A 20,394-nucleotide genomic window follows, 5' to 3' on the forward strand; every position below is an offset into this window, starting at 1 on the left:
TGTTGGTGTCAGTGGGAGGAACAGTGCCCCATCATAGTTATCAGTGGAAGAAATAGTGCCCCATGATTGGTATCAGTAGGAGGAATAATGCCCCATTATTGGTATCAGTGGGAGGAATAGTGCCCCGTCATTGGGGTCAGTGGGATGAATAGTGCCCCATCATTGGTATAAGTGGGAGGAATAGTGCCCCATCATTGGTTTCAGTGGGGGGAATAGTGCCCCATCATTGGTATCAGTGAGAGGAATAGTGCCCCATCATTGGTGTCAGTGGGAGGAATAGTGCCCCATCATTGGTGTCAGTGGAAGAAATAGTGCCCCATTGTTGGTATCAGTGGGAGGAATAGTGCCCCATCATTGGTGTCAGTGGGAGGAATAGTGCCCCATCATTGGTGTCAGTGGGAGGAATAGTACCCCATCATTGGTGTCAGTGGGAGGAATAGTGCCCCATCATTGGTGTCAGTGGGAGGAATAGTGCCCCATCATTGGTGTCAGTGGGAGGAATAGTGCCCTAAGGACCAGATAACAGCAAGCAAAAGGCTACATCTGGCCCGCAGGCCTCAGTTTGGAGACCACTGGCCTACTACATTGTTCAGAGCATAGACATAGACACAGCGGGGGGCACAGGATCACATCACATCCACATTCTTCGCTTCCCAATCTTTGACAAGCATTTGCTTTTTAGCCCAGAAAAGTGCTAATTTTTGATATGACAGATTGGGCTCCTATTGATTTCAATGGGGTTTGGGTTTCAACATCCAAACTTCTTTTGACGTTCCCTGAATCCTGCTTCCAAACCCAGGACATTTCGGCTCATCTCTAATAAACAGGTCCCTGAGGTATAACGTATCCCACGCCTTCTAATAGCATCACTTTTACAGTAGTTAGCACCATGTATAATTTCCTTTTTGTAAATTTGTTTCCTACATTTCTGCTCCTCCAAGCCCTTATTTCTGTCAGCTTCCAATCCTACATTGCGGATTCACTCTGAAGAGACTGCTTTTTTCCAAGCCTTCAATTATTCATTGATGGAAACTGAACCCTTCTCGTAAATCGTATCCTCTTCTAAACTATATATATATTTACATTATTTATGATATGTGGAGGATTTTATACCTCATGCAGTTCTTGTTATATTTTCTTCTCTAATTAAAACCTTATGCAAATGAGTTGTGTAAGGAAGGAGAGCGTCGGGTCGCGGCATTGGCTGTCATATTCCGGTGATTTATCTGTGCCGGTGGTTAGCTGTTAGCGGAGGCGATGAAATATTAAAATCCTCCAGCAGAGATATGGCGATTATTAGCACATCAGACAAGACCAGCGAAAGTGGGGTTTTTGCACGGAGTGCGGTTAGGTGGCGTGAAACACTGACAGCGCACTTTAAATATCAACGCTCAAAAAAAAGTGACGACTTAAGCAACAAATGTATCACTAGAGGAGCTAATCATTTTTCCCAGTAAAAATTGACCTTACTGGTTTGAGTTAGGTGCTTAACCACTTCCATACCGGGCCTGTTCTGGCACTTCTCTCCTACGTGTAAAAATCAGCATTTTTTTTTTTTTTTTGCTAGAAAATTACTCGGAACCCCCAAACAATATATATATGTTTTTTAGCGGGGAATAAAATATCGGCCGTTGCAACTTTTTATGTCACACAGTATTTGCGCAACAATTTTTGAAACGTGTTTTTTTTTTGGAAAAAAAAAAACAGTTTCATGAATTAAAAAATAACAAAACAGTAAAGTTAGCCAATTTATTTTTGTATAATGTGAAAGATGATGTTACACCGAGTAAAAAGATACCTAACATGTCACGCTTTAAAATTGCGCACGCTCAGGAATGGAAACTTTGGTACTTAAAAATCTCCATAGGCGACGCTTTAATTTTTTTACAGGTTACCAGTTTAGAGTTACAGAGGAGATCTAGTGCTAGAATTATTGCTCTGGCTCTAACGCATGCAGCGATACCTCATGTGTGATTCGAACGCCGTTTAGATATGCGAGTGCAAATTTCGTATGCGTTCACTTCTGCATGCGAGCACACGGGGGCACTTTAAATTTTTTTTTTTTTTTTTGTTTATTTTATTTTCATTTTTTTATTTTTACACTTTCTCTTTACATTTTTTTTTAAACTATTGTTTATTTTACTTTCATTTTTTATTTTTACACTTTCTCTTTTATTTTTTTTTTATTATTGTTTATTTCATTTTCATTTTTTTATTTTTACACTTTCTCTTTTCATTTTTTTTCTATTATTGTTTATTTTACTTTCTTTTTTTATTTTTACACTTTCTCTTTTAATTTTTTTTTTTTTATTATTGTTTATTTTACTTTATTTTTTTTTACATTTTTACACTTTCTCTTTACATTTTTTTTTTTTTTGCTCCTCCAGGCTGGAAAGATTGAGATAAAAAAATAAAAAAATGAACGACCTCTTTCTTTCCAGCCGAGATCTTGGCTTTGTTTACTTCCGCCGGACGTGACGTCATAAGGTCACGCCTGGGCCTCCGAAGGTCATAGAGATGACTGGGGACCATCTGGTCACTGGAAATTTCTGTGATCAACATCCAGTGGCGGTGAATTCTTTCTCCGGTTCGCCGATCATACGGGGGCGAGCTCAGAGCAGCATCGGAGGGCGGAGGGAGGGGTGGGGGGGACTCCACCCAGCTATACCTCCTCTCTATAACGTTTTTTTTTTTTTTAACATAATACCACCCTTAAGAATATTATGGTCCCGGGAAATGATTATCTCCACCCACAGTCTGCAATTCATCAGCGCACTTTCTGGTTGAGCGTGCAGAAGTCATGGCTTTTGTACAGGATGGTCCTTCGCAGGCTCCGCCTCTAAATATGCGGGGACTGCCCACTTGCAGTGCCAATCCCCTACATAATGCCTATTTGAGTTTTCGCACATGTGCTCCAATAGGGGTTGATTAACCCAGGCGATAGCGATAATCACTGTCTTCTCCCGCCAGGAGAAAACAATTGCTGATTCCCCCGTCAGAACTGCCTGTGTCGATGGGGGGGGGAATCGTGCAAATTTCTTTTCTGCAACCCGATTCATCTGATTGGATGATATATAGGATTAGGGATGAGGCGAAAGACCTACACTATATTGTCAAAAGTATTGGGACACCCGCCTTTACACGCACACGCATCCCAGTCTTAGTCTGTAGGGATCAATATTGGGTTGGCTCCGCACTTTGCAGCTATAACAGCTTCAACTCTTCTGGGAAGGCTGTCCACAAGGTTTAGGACCTACGTATGTGTTTGCTACTGCACGTGAGCATGCGGGTACGGGGGCGCTTTAACATATTTTTTTTTTTTTTAATAAAATTTTTAATTTTACACTATCCCTTTAAAAAAAAAAATCACTTTTATTGCTATCGCAAGGAATGTAAGCATCCTTTGCGATAACAATACAGCATGACAGGTCCTCTTTACGGAGAGATCTGAAAGACCTCAAATCTCTCCTCTACCCTTAAAAGCAAAAGATCAAAAAATTAAATTGAAATGACATGTTTACATGGCCTGGGAACCGGAAGTGACATCATGACGTCGCTCCGGTCCTCCAAGGGCATAAAGATCATAGAGTGGTGGCCATCTTGCCATCGCTTATCTCATGGGCAAGACACTGCTGGCGCCAGATGGTTCCCGGGGCTCAGCAATCGGTAATGTAAGCCTGGGAACCACCAGGAAACGGGGCACCTCCCCCGACGCTTCTAAAAGTGATCCCATGGCGAATCCGCCGCAGAGATCACTTTTATCTGAAGGACCGGCTCCTAAGGGAAAATAAAATACCAAGGTTATGGCATCTAGCTGCAGCCATAAGCCCCGTATGTAAGTCATGACATATTTTCCTATTTAGGTGGTCGGCAAGTGGTAAAGGAATTTATTTCCAGGTTACATTTCTTTTTTTCTGGGAATGAGTAGGGGTGTCCCCCTTATTCATTCACGTGAGGGAAGGGGTGGTATCTGGGGGCCAGATTCTAATAAGCCCCCTGCCCAGAGACAACCACCGGGCAGAGGCGGCTCTAGGCTTTGTGAGGCCTTAGGCAAAACTTAGGCATGAGCCACTCACACCCATAATGGGAAAAATAATTCAAGTGATAAAAATTGACTGTATAAGGAGGGTAATTGGACACAGTACAGGTGGGAGCTGGAGGACACAGCACAGGGGAAGGGAAAGTCAGTACAGTACAGGGGGCAGGAGGGTATAGTAAAGGAGGGAGCAGCAGGGCACAGCACAGGGGGGAGGGTAAGTGGGCACAGTACAGGGGGCAGGAGGGTACAGTAAAGGGGGGAGCAGGAAGGCACAGAACAGGAGGGGGTAAGTGAGCACAGTATGGGGGGCAGGAGGGTACAGTACAGGGGGAGCAGGAGGGCACAGCACAGGGAGGAGGGTAAGTGGGCACAGTACAGGGCAGGAGGGTACAGCACAGGGGGGGACAGTAAGTGGGCACAGTGCAGGGGGCAGGAGGGTACAGTACAGGGGGAGCAGGAAGGCACAGCACAGGGGGGAGAGTAAGTGGGCACAGTACAGGTAGCAGGAAGGCACAGAACAGGGGGAGGGTAAGTGGGCACAGTACAAGGGGCAGGAGGGCACAGCACAGGGGGAGGGTAAGTGTTCACAGTACAGGGGGCAGGAGGGTACAGTACAGGGCGGAGCAGGAGGGCGCAGAACAGGGGGGGGTAAGTGGGCACAGTACGGGGGCAGGAGGGTACAGAAAAGGGGGAGCAAGCGGGCACAGTACAGGGAGGAGGGTAAGTGGTCACAGTACAGGGGGCAGGAGGGTACAGCACAGGGGGGATGGTAAGTGGGCACAGTACAGGGGGCAGGAGGGTACAGCACAGGGGGGATGGTAAGTGGGCACAGTACAGGGGGCAAGAGGGTACAGTACAGGGGGAGCAGGAGGGCACAGCACAGGGAGGAGGGTAAGTGGGCACAGTACAGGGGGCAGGAGGGCACAGCACAGGGAGAGGGTAAGTGGGCACAATGCAGGGAGCAAGAGGGTACAGTACAGGGGGAGCAGGAAGGCACAGCACAGGGGGGAGGGTAAGTGGGCACAGTACAGGGGGCAGGAGGGCACAGCACAGGGGGAGGGTAAGTAGGCACAGTACAGGGGGCAGGAGGGCACAGCACAGGGGGGGGGTAAGTGGGCACAGTACAGGGGGCAAGAGGGCACAGCACAGGGAGAGGGTAAGTGTTCACAGTACAGGGGGCAGGAGGGTATAGTACAGGGCGGAGCAGGAGGGCACAGAACAGGGGGGTAAGTGGGCACAGTACGGGGGCAGGAGGGTACAGTAAAGGGGGAGCAGGAGGGTACAGCACAGGGAGGAGGGTAAGTGGGCACAGTACAGGGGGCAGGAGGGTACAGCACAGGGGGGATGGTATGTGGGCACAGTACAGGGGGCAGGAGAGTACAGTACAAGGGGAGCAGGAAGGCACAGCACAGGGGGGAGGGTAAGTGGGCACTGTGCAGGGGGTAGGAGGGCACAGCACAGGGGGAGGGTAAATGGGGGCAGTACAGGGGCAGGAGGGTACAGTACAGGGGGGAGCAGGAGGGCACAGAACAGGGAGGAGGGTAAGTGGGCACAGTACAGGGGGCAGGAGGGCACAGCACAGGGGGAGGGTAAGTGGGCACAGTACAGGGGGCAGGAGGGTACAGTACAGGGGGAGCAGGAAGGCACAGCACAGGGGGGAGGGTGCGGGCACAGTACAGGGGGCAGGAGGGCACAGCACAGGGAGAGGGTAAGTGGGCACAGTACAGGGGGCAGGAGGGTACAGTACGGGGGAGGGTAAGTGGGCACAGGACAAGAGAGTAAAGTAAAGGAGGGATAAGTGGGCACAGTACAGGGGGAGCGGAAGGAAAGAAGGATACCCCTTAGTGTAGCCCCCCCAGAGAACCCCATTAGCTCACAGTTCCCTTATATCAGTGCCCCCCTTCCTTAGAGTTCTCCAGAGATCATAGAGACCCTGCTTATAGCAGCACCCGCTGCCCTCTTAAAGGTCTCTATTTATATTGCCTTACCAGCAGGAATCAGGTACCGCTACAAGCAAGGTGTGAGAGCCGAAGTTAGGGGGCGGAGCTGAGAGGTGGAGTGGTTCTACAGATTTCTCCTCACTGTGTATACAGCAGCAGATTCAAAAAGGGTCACCAAGGCGGGCAGGGAGAGAGGCGCCGAGTGGAGGAACCAGAGATCCATTACAACAGATTGGCACAGCTAAAAATCCTCATTGAGTGGAGCGCAGTGCCGTAAGTTCGGGACTTGGTCCGACACTGGCTTCATCCCTGATGGGTCAGCGGGGCAGACAGGAGAAGTGGGCGGAAGGAGGAGGAGCAGCAGCATAAGCAGCTCTCTCTCCTCTCCTGCTTGTGAGGGAAGGGTGGAAGTGTCAGCGGCTCTCCCTGGCTGTGATCTGGAACTGTCAGTGAGCTCCGATCACCCGGGGAATCCGCCATCAACACAGCTCTTTAATTAGGCAAACTAGGCGGCCGCGAGGCCCCTGTGAGCGCGAGGCCTTAGGCAACCGCCTAATTTCAAAGAATGGTGCATCCGGTAGATGTATTGTAAAATGAGCAGATAAATAACATTACATTGTCCATAAATAACTCCACGGATTGTCTCTTCGAAATCTAGTCTCACAGAACTCTCACCTTATATACATGAAGATAATCGCATCAGTAAGTAAGTTGGACTCTCCACAGCATCCTATTGGGACCTTTTCCTGTTCACATACACTGCTGGCGAAACCATGAGTGCTTCTCCAGCTATATAAATCCTCTACTGAGCCATCCTGATCCGCTCCAGTATAGTACCACAGCAAAGGTGGGGGGAAGAAAGAAAGATGTTAAAGGCTAAAAGTATATTTATTAAGGTGCCAAGTAGGTGGACTCTTACATAAAAAGTGTAAAAACAAGCAAAGAACAATTAGAACGGCGTTCTCATCGCCTTCTCACATCACTTCCGGTGTGCACTGATTCCGACCACTCCCTACGCGTTGCGTCACGTGACTTCATCAGGGGATGTCCCTGATCGGCTGAAATTTGAGCATATAACCAGCTTATGGAATGAACCCAAAGATGGGTGTGAGGTGATGCGTATGGCCAGTGTAGCCCTCGCAGTCTCTATACTCATGGTTACTGTGAACACAGACAAAGCTCAGATTTGTTGGCCAGATAGACCGTTCATGACCATAGAGCACTTATTGTCGAGGTCACATCAGTACAGTCCGGATCTCTTTACTTCATATATCCACCGAGTGCGCAGAAACTGCCGAATGGCTCTGATGCGTCACGTGACTTCATCAGGGGATGTCCCTGATCGGCTGAAATTTGAGCATATAACCAGCTTATGGAATGAACCCAAAGATGGGTGTGAGGTGATGCGTATGGCCAGTGTAGCCCTCGCAGTCTCTATACTCATGGTTACTGTGAACACAGACAAAGCTCAGATTTGTTGGCCAGATAGACCGTTCATGACCATAGAGCACTTATTGTCGAGGTCACATCAGTACAGTCCGGATCTCTTTACTTCATATATCCACCGAGTGCGCAGAAACTGCCGAATGGCTCTGATGTTTTAAACATGTCATGGATATTGTGAAAAATAGAGGTATGGCTCCCCATAATAAAGAGCTTAATTTGAATCATTGATCTCCGCTCACCTCCGAGTTACTTTTTTTTTTCCCACCAGTGATGGGATTTTGTAGCCGGCCGTATGCGCTGGGATACGTGAATATACCGACCACCATAAAATACCGCTGACACTTATTACAAAGCAATTTGTAGACATTCAGCTGCATGCAGGACCGTACCGCCATAGAGTTCAAATGGCCATTTATTAAATTGACCCCGAGGTCAGGCTCATTTTCATCCCATAATACACCCCTATTTTAAAGAGCTTTGATTGCAAAAAAGATTCCAGGGTGTCCCGGTAAGAGATAACTATGTGCCAACAAGAAAAAAAATGGCGATGGTCATGTTTTATTATGTTTTTTATTATTAATATTTTCTTAAAGTGCCAGCTCTTTGGGTTTACACACCTGCTGTGCCCATTATGAGGGGTTCCTACCATACCTGTACTTAGTTCCCGGCTATGTATACCTGCTGTGCCCATTATGACGAGGTTCCCACCATCCCTGTGCTGAATTCCCGGGTCTGTACACCTGCTGTGCCCATTATGAGTGGTTACCACCATCCCTATGCTGAGTTCCCAATTCTGTACACCTGCTGTGCCCATTATGAGGGGTTCCCACCATCCCTGTGCTGAGTTCCCAGGTTTGTACACCTGCTATAGTCGTTTTTAGGGGTTCCCACCAACCCTTTTGGAAATGTTATTTATTTTATACTAAACTGAACAGAACAGGATGATCTTGGACACACCAAGATGGGTAGAAACATCCAGAACTCTCAGGTGGAGTTCCCACCATCCCTGTGCCGAGTTCCCGCGTCTGTACACCTGCTGTGTCCATTATGATGGGTTAATTTTGTTTATTGAAAAATCTTACAAACAACATCCTTGGACAAACCGGAATTAACAGCTTCCCCACTCCTTCCCTTCCCCCACTCTCCCTTCTCGTAACTACCACCAGGCTGGCCTCTTCACCATTTTCCCTAGTCCTCTGCACCCCACGATCCTCAATAGAAACCCTGCAGCGTCGGGCGGGGGTGGGGACTTGCACAGCACTTGAGGCACCTGCCTCAGCACCTCTTGCTGCCTCTGCAATTTTAGAAGACACAGACACATGAGAATTGAACACATTCTCAGTAACTCACATAAAGATTAAAAAACAGCGGTATCAATCCGACGAGCGGCGAGCTTGTATGCCTCTGTTAGTGTATTCAGCCTGTCTCGTCCCTACGCGTGACGTCACACCTCGTGACTTCATCAGGGTGATGACGTCACGCGTAGGGACGAGACAGGCTGAATACACTAACAGAGGCATACGAGCTCGCCGCTCGTCGGATTGATACCGCTGTTTTTTAATCTTTATGTGAGTACCTATATTATTTATTAATAAAGAGAAAATCATTCACCAAACGGGATTACACTATTGGCTTTTCTTTTGCCGATTACCCCTATACATACAACCCCCCCCGCATCCTACTTGAGGGAACTTCATCCTTGGATCTAGGACAGTGAGGGACGTGTTTGGAGCCTATAGGTGGACGCCCTAACAACTATCCTGACACATGCTTTTGCCCTATTACCTTAAGGTAAGGGGCCATTACCTATCCGAGTGGTTTTTGTACACGAAGAAAACACTTGATGTGGTTCACTTCAGCACTTTAATTGCAACGTGTGCATGCCAGGACGTTGCTGTCACAATTTTATAAACTGACTCTTTTATGCATTTTTTGTATGCGCTTTTTCTTTGTCATTTTTCTTTTTTATTCTTTGATGTCATTTCTACACACATGCATTATATGAATAAGAGTTAGATATTACCTCTTAAAGTTGCACATTGCACTTTTGTGTTTGCACTGTACACTTTGCTGGTTTTATTGTAGATGCACGTTGTTTACATTTGCACTTTATTTATGCTTAACTGAATCTTAGCTACTGTTGTTTAGGTAGTCTCATCAATCACGTTTTTGTATTTATAATTATACCAATTTTTTTTTTTTTTCCTAAGTGATTATTTATTTATAATGTATGTATGCCACTTTCGCACCAGTCATCTAAGTAATTGACTATTTTAATTTGGGTTACACATATATACTTTCTTTTAAGAAATTGCACGGAATTTGTGATACACGTATTTATTTATTCATTCACACACACTTTTATCCAATTTTAATTGCTTTGGATTAGCGCAGCACCACCCACTTTTATCATTTACCCAAAAGGTCTGGTGTTCACCTTATTGGTGCATGCGGCTTTTCCACTCCTAGCTGCTTCCATATTTGATAGCGCGGGAATAACCCCCTAACTTACTATTCTCAGTAACTGATACCTTACCTACAGACTGGGAAGACACGGGCACACTAGGCAAACACATAGACTGAGAAGACACGGGCACACTAGGCACACGCACAGACTGGGCCACCACAGACATACTGGGTATTGGCACAGACTGGGGCACCACAGACTGGGAAGACACAGACATACTGGGTATTGGCACAGACTGGGGCACCACAGACTGGGAAGACACAGACATATTGAGTATTGGCACAGACTCAAATGGACTCACAGGCACCCCAGCTGCTGAGCTCTGAGCATCCTCCATGTCCAGGCGGAAGAACTCTCTCATGAGCTCAGGCTTGTTGTGCATTGCCTCAGGACACTGACTGTAAGGATGTCCCACCGCATTGCACAAATGGCACCTTATAATGTTACAATGCTTTGCCAAATGTCCTATACCCTGACACAGAGAGCACTTTATCACCGGACAGGGGAATGCAAGAAGCCCTTTATCTCCACACTTGTTGCAGAGCTTTGGCTGGCCCAGGTAGAAGATAGTCAGCCTGTCCCTACCCAGGAAAGCTGAGGATGGCAGATGCTGGATAACATTGTCAATAGGGATGAGCCGAACACCCCCCCAGCAGCAGAACATGCGAACAGGCAAAAAATTTGTTCGAACACGCAAACACCGTTAAAGTCTATGGGACACGAACGTGAAAAATCAAAAGTGCTAATTTTAAGGGTTAATATCCAAGTTATTTTCTTAAAAAGTGTTTGGGGACCCGGGTCCTGCCCCAGGGGACATGTATCAATGCAAAAAAAAGTTTTAAAAACGTACCTTTTTTCGGGAGCAGTGATTTTAATAATGCTTAAAGTGAAACAATAAAAGTGAAATTTTCCTTTAAATTTCGTACCTGGGGGTGTCTATAGTATGCCTGTAAAGTGACGCAGTTTTCCCGTGTTTAGAACAGTCCGAGTGCAAAATGACATTTCTAAAGGGAAAAAAGTCATTTAAACTACTCGCGGCTATAATGAATTGTCGGGTCTTGGCAATACAGATAAGTCATTGAAAAAAACGGCATGTGGGTCCCCCAAAAAATCCATACCAGGCCCTTTGGATCTGGTATGAATATTAAGGGGAACCCCGAACCAAAATTAAAAAAAAAAATTGTGTGGGGGTCCCCCCAAATTCCATACCAGGCCCTTCAGGTTTGGTATGGATATTAAGGGGAACCCTGCACCAAATTTTTTTTTTAAAAATGGAGTAGGGGTCCCCCTCAAAATCCATACCAGACCTGAGGGTCTGGTATGGATTTTAAGGGGAACCCCGTCCCAAAATTTAAAAAAAAATGGCGTGGGGTCCCCCCAAAAATCCATACCAGACCCTTATCTGAGCACGCAACCTGGCAGGCCGCAGGAAAAGAGGGGGGACGAGAAAGCACCCCCCCTCCTGAACCGCATCAGGCTACATGCCCTCAACATGGGGAGGGTGCTTTGGAGTAGACCCCCAAAGCACCTTGTCCCCATGTTGATGGGGACAAGGGCCTCATCCCCACAACCTTTGCCCGATGGTTGTGGGGGTCTGCGGGCGGGGGGCTTATCGGAATCTGGAAGCCCCCTTTAACAAGGGGACCCCCTGATCCCGCCCCCCCGTTTGAAATGGTAACAGGTACATTGTACCCCTACCATTTCATTAAAAAAGTGTCAAAATGTCACAACTTGGGACAAGTCCTTTATTAAAAAAATAAAAAATAAAAATGTCCCACGAAGTCCATTCATCTTCTTTTCTCGCACCGCCGGACCAGAAAAAAAAAAACCCTGCACGCCGCCATGATCCGCCCCCATGGGAGGCACCCGCTGTAATGACCGTTCTGTCAGGTGACAGTTCTTTTATAACTGAGGGAGGGGCCACACGGTGACCTACCCGGGGGACCCCGCCCCCCCTCTGATGCATGGGGACTTCCAAATGGCTTCCCCGTGGTGTCAGAGGGGGCGGGGCCACCCGTTTATGAGGGGTTCCCACCATCCCTGTGCAGAGTTCCCATGTCTTGACACCTGCTGGCCCATTATGAGGGGTTCCCACCATCCCTGTGCTGAGTTCCCAGGTTTGTACACCTGCTGTAGTAATTTTTAGGGTTTCTCACCATCCCTTCTGGAAATTGTATTTATTTTATTTTAACTGAACAGTTAATATAACTATATGATAACTATAGGATGATCTTGGACACACCAAGATGGGTAAAAATATCCAGAACTCTCAGGTGGACAAGCACAGAATCAGGAATTATGTCAGGGAGATCTCACTGTTGGAGTATCTATAGTCTGGTTCAGCCCATCAGGTTTGGGTGAATTAACCATTTAGGGCGGGAGAAGATGCTATGTATGATGAAGGGGGGAGCGGAGATTCGGGTAAGTAATGCAGGCATAACCCCACTGTAAGATACAACATTTTAGTTGCCCCGAGTTGGATTTTAAGTTAAACTGAACACAAAAGTGAAGCTGTTCTTAGAGGATGGCTTTAACTAATAATTGTGGCTAAGCAGTACATTGAATAATGCACCTTCGTTCTTGAATTTCTCCTGAAATAGTATAGCACTTCCTGATATGTGAGTGTGCTGTTCTGTAGCCTCCTAGTTGTATATCTGCAGTGTGAGATCATCTAGGGCAGTGGTCTCCAAACTGTGGCCCGGGGGCCAGATGCGGCCCTTTGCTTGCTTTTATCCGGGCCTTGGGGCATAATTTTTCCAGAAATTGGGGCACAATTCCTCCCAATGACACCAACAATTGGGACCAATGACACCAACGATGGGGCACAACTCCTACCACTGACACCAATGATGGGGCACAATTCCTCCCAATGACATCAACAATGAGGGCACAATTCCACCCAATGACACCAACTATCAGGACCAATGATGGTGCACAATTCCTCCCAATGACATCAACAATGGGCTCACAATTCCTCCCAATGACACCAACAATTGGGACCAATAATGGTGCACAATTCCTCCCACTGACATCAACGATGGGGCACAATTCCTCCCGCTGACGTGGGGACCTTTTCTACTCCCAATGGAAACAGTCTGGCCCCCTTAAAGTCTGAAGGACAGTAAACTGGCCCCCTCGTTGGAAAGTTTGGGGACCCCTGATCTGGGGCACTGCTGCCTCTGACTGCTAGTCTCAGGAAATTTGGATTAAGAGTTGGTGATGTTACTGCTGTGCTGCTCCATTGTTCTCCTCGCTGGAGGCTCTGACATAAGGAAGCAAAGCCTTGCTTCTACCAAGGTGGCTGCCGCCATACAGAGGCATGGTGCAGAACATGTCATAGCAAGTCAGTAATGGGGGAAAAAAGAGCTACAGAGAGACCACAGCCAATATTATTCTTATGCCCTTTACCAGCATTTTTTGTGGCACAGTTCAGGTCCAGTGCCGTCTTTAATGCAGGGCAAAAGGGGCAGCTGCCCTGGGCCCTGTCATTGTTGTGGGGCCCAAAGCAGGTGCCTCATGCTTGCCAACTATCCCAGTTTAAATTTCCTTGTCCTTTGAAATTTTAGTCCTGTGCTGTGTCCCTATATCTCAGTGTGAAGTGCTGGTACTAATGCTGCCCAGCTCTGCCCTATTGTTGTGTACAGATGAATCACCTGCAGACCCTGTGTTTACATGTAAATACCCGGCATCATATGTAAATAGCGGCGGCATTCATAAGTAAATAGCTGCGTCTGGCGGCACTGATATGTAAATAAAGGCGGCATTCATATGTATATCATGCCCCCCTGCAGTGAGAAGATGATGTACTGTAACCTCTAGCAACCAATCAGTGAGAAGTATTACTGTACAGTAATCTCTAGCAACCAATTAACAATTAATCATTTGCTGTAACCTCTAGCAACCAGTCAGTAAGCAGTAATTATATGCTGTAACTGCTGGCAACCAATCGCAATTGCTGCCTGATCTGATACAGTAAACTGATTTTAATTCTAGCTGCTATTTATTGTATGTCTCAGAGCAGGTGGAGAGTGAAATTGCATGGGGGGGGGGGGGCAGGAAATTTTTTGCCCAGGGTCCAATCAATATTAAAGATGGCCCTGTTTAGGTCCATTGTGAAATGATGTCCCCGATTGGCAGTGGAATGTCGGGGGTTATGGCTGCAGCAATATTCCATGACCCCGGTATTATTTTCTCAGCTGGCGATTCTCTAACCACTCAAAGTGATCTGAGCGGCTGATTAGCTGCTGGATCACTATTAGAAGCGGCGGAAGGGGCTGTCCTCACCCTCCCGCCGTTTCCCAGTGGTTGTTGGACTTACCTGGATAATTGGTAGCTCAGAGAACTGGCGGCTGATCACATGAGCTGGGGAAAGATGGCCTCTGCTCATCTCTATGATCTAGGAGGACTAGAGCGAAGTCATGACATCACTTCCGGTTCTGGACCAATGTAAACAAGGCCATTTTTTTTAACGCATTAGGTCAATTTATTTATTTTTTTTTCATCTAATGCTTTACATTGTAGAGGAGAGATTTGAGGTCTTATTGACCCCAGATCTCTCTGTAAAGAGGACCTGTCACAGAGATGTTTAGATTCCATGTAATAGGAATAAAAGTGATCACAATTTTTTTTTTTTAAGGGACAGTGTAAACATTAAAATAGTAATAAAATAAATAAATAAATATATATTTTAAAGAGCCCCCATCCCCCTATGCTCGCAAGCAGTGGTGAATGCATATGTAGGTCACACCCATATTTGTAAACGGTGTTCAAACCACACATGTGAGGTATCGCCGATTCGCCGTGAACGTCAGAGCGAGAGCAATGAACTCCTCTGTAACTCTAAACTGGTAACCTGTAGAAATTTTTAACATGTCACCTATGGCTATTTTAAAGTTTCATAGTTTGGCGCCATTCCACAAGCAAATTTTAAACCGTGACATGTTGGGTATCTATTTACTTGGCATAACATCATCTTTCAGATTTTACTATAAAAAATAAGTTATAGATTGTGGGGGGTTTTTTTGTGCTGGCAGGGAGATAAATGTGTCGGGGCTAAATACGCTATAGTACCAAAAGTATTGGGACACCTGTCTTTTACACACACATGAACTTTAATGACGTCTTAGTCTGTAGGGTTCAATATTGAGTTGGCCCACCCTTTGCAGCTATAACAGCTTCAACTCTTCTGGGAAGGCTGTCCACAAGGTTTAGGAGTGTGTCTATGGGAATGTTTGACCATTCTTCCAGAAGAGCATTTGTGAGGTCAAGCACTGTTGTTGGACGAGAAGGCCTGTCTTGCAGTCTCCGATCTAGTTCACCCCAAAGGTGTTCTATCAGGTTGACGTCAGGACTCTGTGCAAGTTCCTCCACCCCAAACACGCTCATCCATGTCTTTATGGACTTTGCTTTGTGCACTGGTGGGCAGTCATGCTGGAACAGGAAGGGGCCGTCCCCAAACTGTTCCCACAATGTTGGGAGCATGAAATTGTCCAAAATGTCTTGGTATGCTGACGCCTTAAGAGATCACTGGAACTAAGGGGCCAAGTCCAACCCCTGAAAAACACTCCCACACTGTAATCCCCCCTCCACCAAATGATTTGGACCAGTGCACAAAGCAAGGTCCATAAAGACATGGATGAGCGAGTTTGGGGTGGAGGAACTTGACTGGCCTGCACTGAGTCCTGACCTCAACACCTTTGGGATGAATTAGAGTGGAGGCTGTAAGCCATGCCTTCTCATCCAACATCGGTGCCTGACCTCATAAATGCGCTTCTGGAAAAATGGTCAAACATTCCCATAGACACACTCCTAAACCTTGTGGACAGCCTTTTCAGAAGAGGACTTTCACACCACAATCAAACTGCAAGGGGACTAAAAGGCCAAAATTGTAAAGATAAGGAAACCCATAATTTAGGTAACCAGCACAAGAAATGTGGGAACGGTCTTAACCAGGACAGGATCGGCTGTAACCCAAGCCTCGTTCTGGTGCCTGTCTCCGCTGTTCGGCCGAGGACATCGAGCGCATTGAGACTGCACAGACCCCCTACATCTACCAGCCGAGAGAGATGACTCCACGGACCCCCTGGATTGACCTGGGACATTGCTTTGTTTGATATCCACCACATAAATGTGAGTGTATTACCAGGTGTTGCTGCTTTTTATAGCTGCAAAGGGTGAGCCAACTCAATATTGAACCCTACGGACTAAGACTGGGATGTCATTAAAGTTCATGTGTGTGTAAAGGCAGGGGTTCTAATACTTTTGGTAATATAGTGAATATTTAGACCAAGGGTCTCAAATTGGCGAAAATACAAGTCCCATCATGCCTCTGCCTGTGGGAGTCATGCTTGTAACTGCCAGCCTTGCAATGCCTCATGGGACTTGTAGTTTTGTGACGGCTGGAAGGCCGTCAGTTTGAGACCCCTGATGTAGACAATCACACATGTGTGTTTGAGCTTTGGGGTGCACACCCTACTGCAATAGGCACCTCTGCCAGACTTTCTTTTGGGGCACAGTTCATTTCCTCTTTAAACGAATAATCTGTAGAAAACATGTAAGGGTTTGAATATACTTTTTTATTTCTAAGAGAGTTTAAACTGACTTTTTCTGTTTCTTCCTACAGCTCCCCGTCATGGGAGGGGCCTTTATGGATTCACCCAATGAGGAATTCGGAACAGAGTATTCCATATTCAACTCTTCCGCCAACGTCCACGCGGCCTCCATCATCGCCCAGAGCCCCCCCGAAGAACCCGCCCGCTCCTCCAACGACGCCATCTTGCTATGGATTGCCATCATCGCCACCATCGGGAACATTGTTGTGGTCGGCGTTGTCTACGCCTTCACTTTCTAAGAAGACGAGAATGCCAGACGCTCCAAGAGACAAACATTATTTTTTATTTATGTACATACCGCGTTCATTATTTAAACCCTGTCAGACCTAAAGAAGAAAATGAACATGAAACATTTAACGCTCGGGAACGACGGTTCATTGTGGAGTGTAAATAATCGAAAACGCGCGGCGGTCACACTCTGCGGAGCCCAGGGGGTACCGGCCGCTTCCTTGCCTACAGAGATGGAAAAAGCTGCTGTAATTTACATGGAAACATCAGAAGGCTGAAAAATGACTGCCGCCTTCATTCTGCTTGTATTACGGCTCTCATACTGATGGTCCAGAAGATGGAAAAGAAATACCCTGAAGGAGCCAGCTGACAATTTGTGCACGCGGCGGGAAAAAAAAAATTAATTGATGGCAATCCGAACGACGGCTTATTAATGAAAGATCTGCAACTCTCAATATATTTGCAAGCTTTTCTTTTTTTTTAGTGTTATTGGGCATTTTTCTCCAGCTCTCCAGTCACTTATCACCACTTGCAACTGACATGCGGTTTAGAAACTTGCAAATTGCTGAAACATTACTTATTTCTGTAACCGTCTTAAAGTGGACCTGTGCTTTGGCCATGCTAGTCAAACTAACAGATTGACTCAACTGCCGCCCTTCCCAGATGCTTCTATTGACCTTCCTTTTGATCCCCTGCCACTCCACTTGGCCTCCTGGAGCAAGGAGAAGACTAAGGCCATCCATACCATGGTTCAAATCGCGGCTGGTTGAGCAGGAACCGGCTAAGATTCAAAGCGATAATGGGCAGGCTGAATGTAGCAAGTTGATCGATCCGCTTGGGTACAACCAGCCTCCGGGTTTCTATAAAAGTGGACCTGTACTTTGGCCATGCTTGTCAAATCAACAGATTGACTCAAATGCCGCCCTTCTCAGATGCTTCTATTGGCCTTCCATTTGATCCCCTGCCACACCGTTTGGCCCCTGGGAGCAAGGAGAAGACTAAGGCCATCCATACATAGTTTGAATATCAGCCGGTTCAGCAGGAACCGGCTAAGATTCGCACCGTTAATGGGCAGGCTGAATGTACAACCAGCCTCCTGGTTTCTGTAACTGTCTTAAAGTGGACCTGTGCTTTGGCCATGCTTGTCAAATCAACAGATTGACTCAACTGCCACCCTTCTCCGATGCTTCTATTGGCCTTCTGTTTGATCCCCTGCCACACCGTTTGGCCCCCTGGAGCAAGGAGAAGACTAAGGCCATCCATACATGGTTTAAATTTCAGCCGGTTCAGCAGGAACCGGCTAAGATTTGAACCGCTAATGGGCAGGCTGAATGTAGAAAGTTGACCGATCAGCTTGGGTACAACCAGCCTCCCGGTTTCTCTTGCAATTATAATCACTGCCTTCTCCCAGCGGCGGCGGCTCCCCCCCCCCACCCCCACCGGGAGAAGACAATGGACCGGCAGGAAGGATTCCTGTATCAACACTATCAATGTTGTTGGGGGAATAGAGCAAATTTCTTTCCTGCAACCCGTGGTTGCAGGAAAGAAATTTTCTCCATATATTGCCGGCCTTAGGCCCTGTTCAGACCTCACGCAGCGGGAACGCAATTTTTTTAAAGTGCATACGGTAGCCCATTCACTTCAATAGGCTGCTTTGTGTGCGTTTGTCACCCAAAAGAGGTTTCCGTCCATTTTTTTGGGGCGACAAGTTTAAACGTGTGTTTTGCCGCAAATTGCCACACGATTCTATCCCGTGACAATCATGACAGAATTGCACCATGTTTTGGGGTGCCATGAAAGAATAATTGGCGGCCAAAACTCACGGCACACGTTCTGCCGCGATTTGGAACCGTAGGCAGTATTGTGGCGATTCTGCCCAAAGATTTCAAATCTCCTTATGTGAACTCTGACCCCATGTGATAGCACTGGAGCTTTAGCAACCAATGGCCAAGCCCCAGGACTATAATATGGTCTGGATGGGAGGGAATCACATGCTTGCCATACTTGCAAGTATTGGGTATTTTCTCTCCACTCCCTGTGGCTGGATGGAGTGGCGGGAACGCAAAGCCAAGATGTAAAGATGGATAGGGGACCCCGCATAGGCCAAGTACTAAAAGGGGACCCGTCAGAGAAACATAAGCTGACGGTACTAAAGTAAAACGGTTTAATTTATTTTTATTTCTTATGTCTATTCTTTAAAAACCTTTTTATATCTAATATATATATATATATATATATATATATATATGAGCCATTGCAAGGAGTCATTTAGTTTTGTGTGTAAAATTCACCTTGAGCTATTGAACTCTTTATTCAACAGAATTTTTTCCAACTGACTGACCTGCCAAATACTTGACAGTGTGTTTAGCCAGCCTTACAATCCTGGCTTCTGTACCAGACAGTACAGTCAGCACCTCCATTGCACTGAAAGCTGAATCCTGAGATTTAAAAATACCCTTACATTACACCCCCCCTCCCCCTCCCCCCTCCCCCTTATACTGCAAAAGGCAAATGCTTATTAACCCTTCTGTTGCCAGAGCTGTTTTTGAGGGGGGGGGTATGCACACATGTTTAAAAAACAATTTCAGTACTGAAGATTACTTAAACCCCAGCAAAATATTGTGGGTTTTCTGAAAGCAAAGACCCTTAAGAATAAAATGGTGGTTTCACACAATGTTAGAGCAATGGTTTATTAAATGCAAAAGTTCAGTAAACAATATATGTCAAAGTTAATTTTTGGGCACGCAATCAGAATTTAGTATCCAAGTTTATGGTAAAATATAAAACATGAGGTTATGACTGTGGTGGACCCCCGTACTCAAGATGAGTCTGTCCGCCGTAAATGCTTCCTTTGTCCGGTACCACACAATCCAAGATCCCTTAGAGCAGGGGTCTCAAACTGGCGGCCCTCCAGCTGTTGCGAGCCTTCTGCCTGTGGGAGTCATGCTTGTAACTGTCAGCCTTGCTATGCCTCATGGGACTTGTAGTTCTGCAACAGCTGGAGGGCCACCAGTTTGAGACCCCTGCATTAGAGCATCCGGTCATTAGCCGTAACTCAATGTAGGGTGAAAACAACAGACTGTTTATTGAAACAGGTACAAACAGAAAAAAAACACTCAGGGGCAATGCCCCCTCCCTTGGATTCAGGGCGGGGTAAACTGTCCAATCAGCAATAAGGAACACGCAGGTATTCAAACATTTGAACAATAGACCACCTTATCAGCAGGGAGGGCTGTTTGAGGAATTGCCCCCTTCCCCTCTCTACCCTGCTCCCAGTTTACATTCCAGGAGCACCAATACAAACATCCATCCCTTAATACACTTCTCCTAAGGCAGACAGACACAACAGAACAATGGGACACAGCCGAAAACGTACATAGGGAAACCAGCGGCGGGGTGCCTTAGGCAGCAGTGCTTCCCTTGGAAAGTGCCAGCATACAAATCTAGAGGTTCACTGGTCTCCCTTTACCTCTACCTGGAAGTACCTGCCATGCTGGTCTGGGGTCCACAGGTGATTCCACAGATTCCACACATAAAGGACTCGTGGAACGGGGGGGGGGGGGGATAATAAAGGAATTTTAGCACTTTGATGAATGGCTCCCATTGCTAATCCTTATCCACCCATTCAGAGGCTTCTGTGCGGGGCATTGCAGGAAACTAAAA

The 20,394-nt window shown here is 46.6% G+C and overlaps 1 protein-coding gene across 2 annotated transcripts in view; it reads left to right on the plus strand.

The window, feature by feature from the left end:
• Positions 1 to 20,105, plus strand: part of LG13H14orf132 (linkage group 13 C14orf132 homolog) — a 102,879-nt gene extending 82,774 nt beyond the window's left edge. For both annotated transcript variants that reach the window (XM_073610197.1, XM_073610196.1), the window contains exon 2: positions 16,515 to 20,105. In XM_073610197.1, the coding sequence (XP_073466298.1) occupies positions 16,515 to 16,742 (228 nt within the window). In that variant the 3' untranslated portion in view covers positions 16,743 to 20,105. The remainder of the gene's footprint in view (positions 1 to 16,514) is intronic.
• The last annotated feature ends 289 nt before the right edge of the window (positions 20,106 to 20,394 follow it).

This window comes from Aquarana catesbeiana, linkage group LG13, assembly GCF_042186555.1.
Source record: "Aquarana catesbeiana isolate 2022-GZ linkage group LG13, ASM4218655v1, whole genome shotgun sequence".
NCBI lineage: Eukaryota > Metazoa > Chordata > Amphibia > Anura > Ranidae > Aquarana > Aquarana catesbeiana.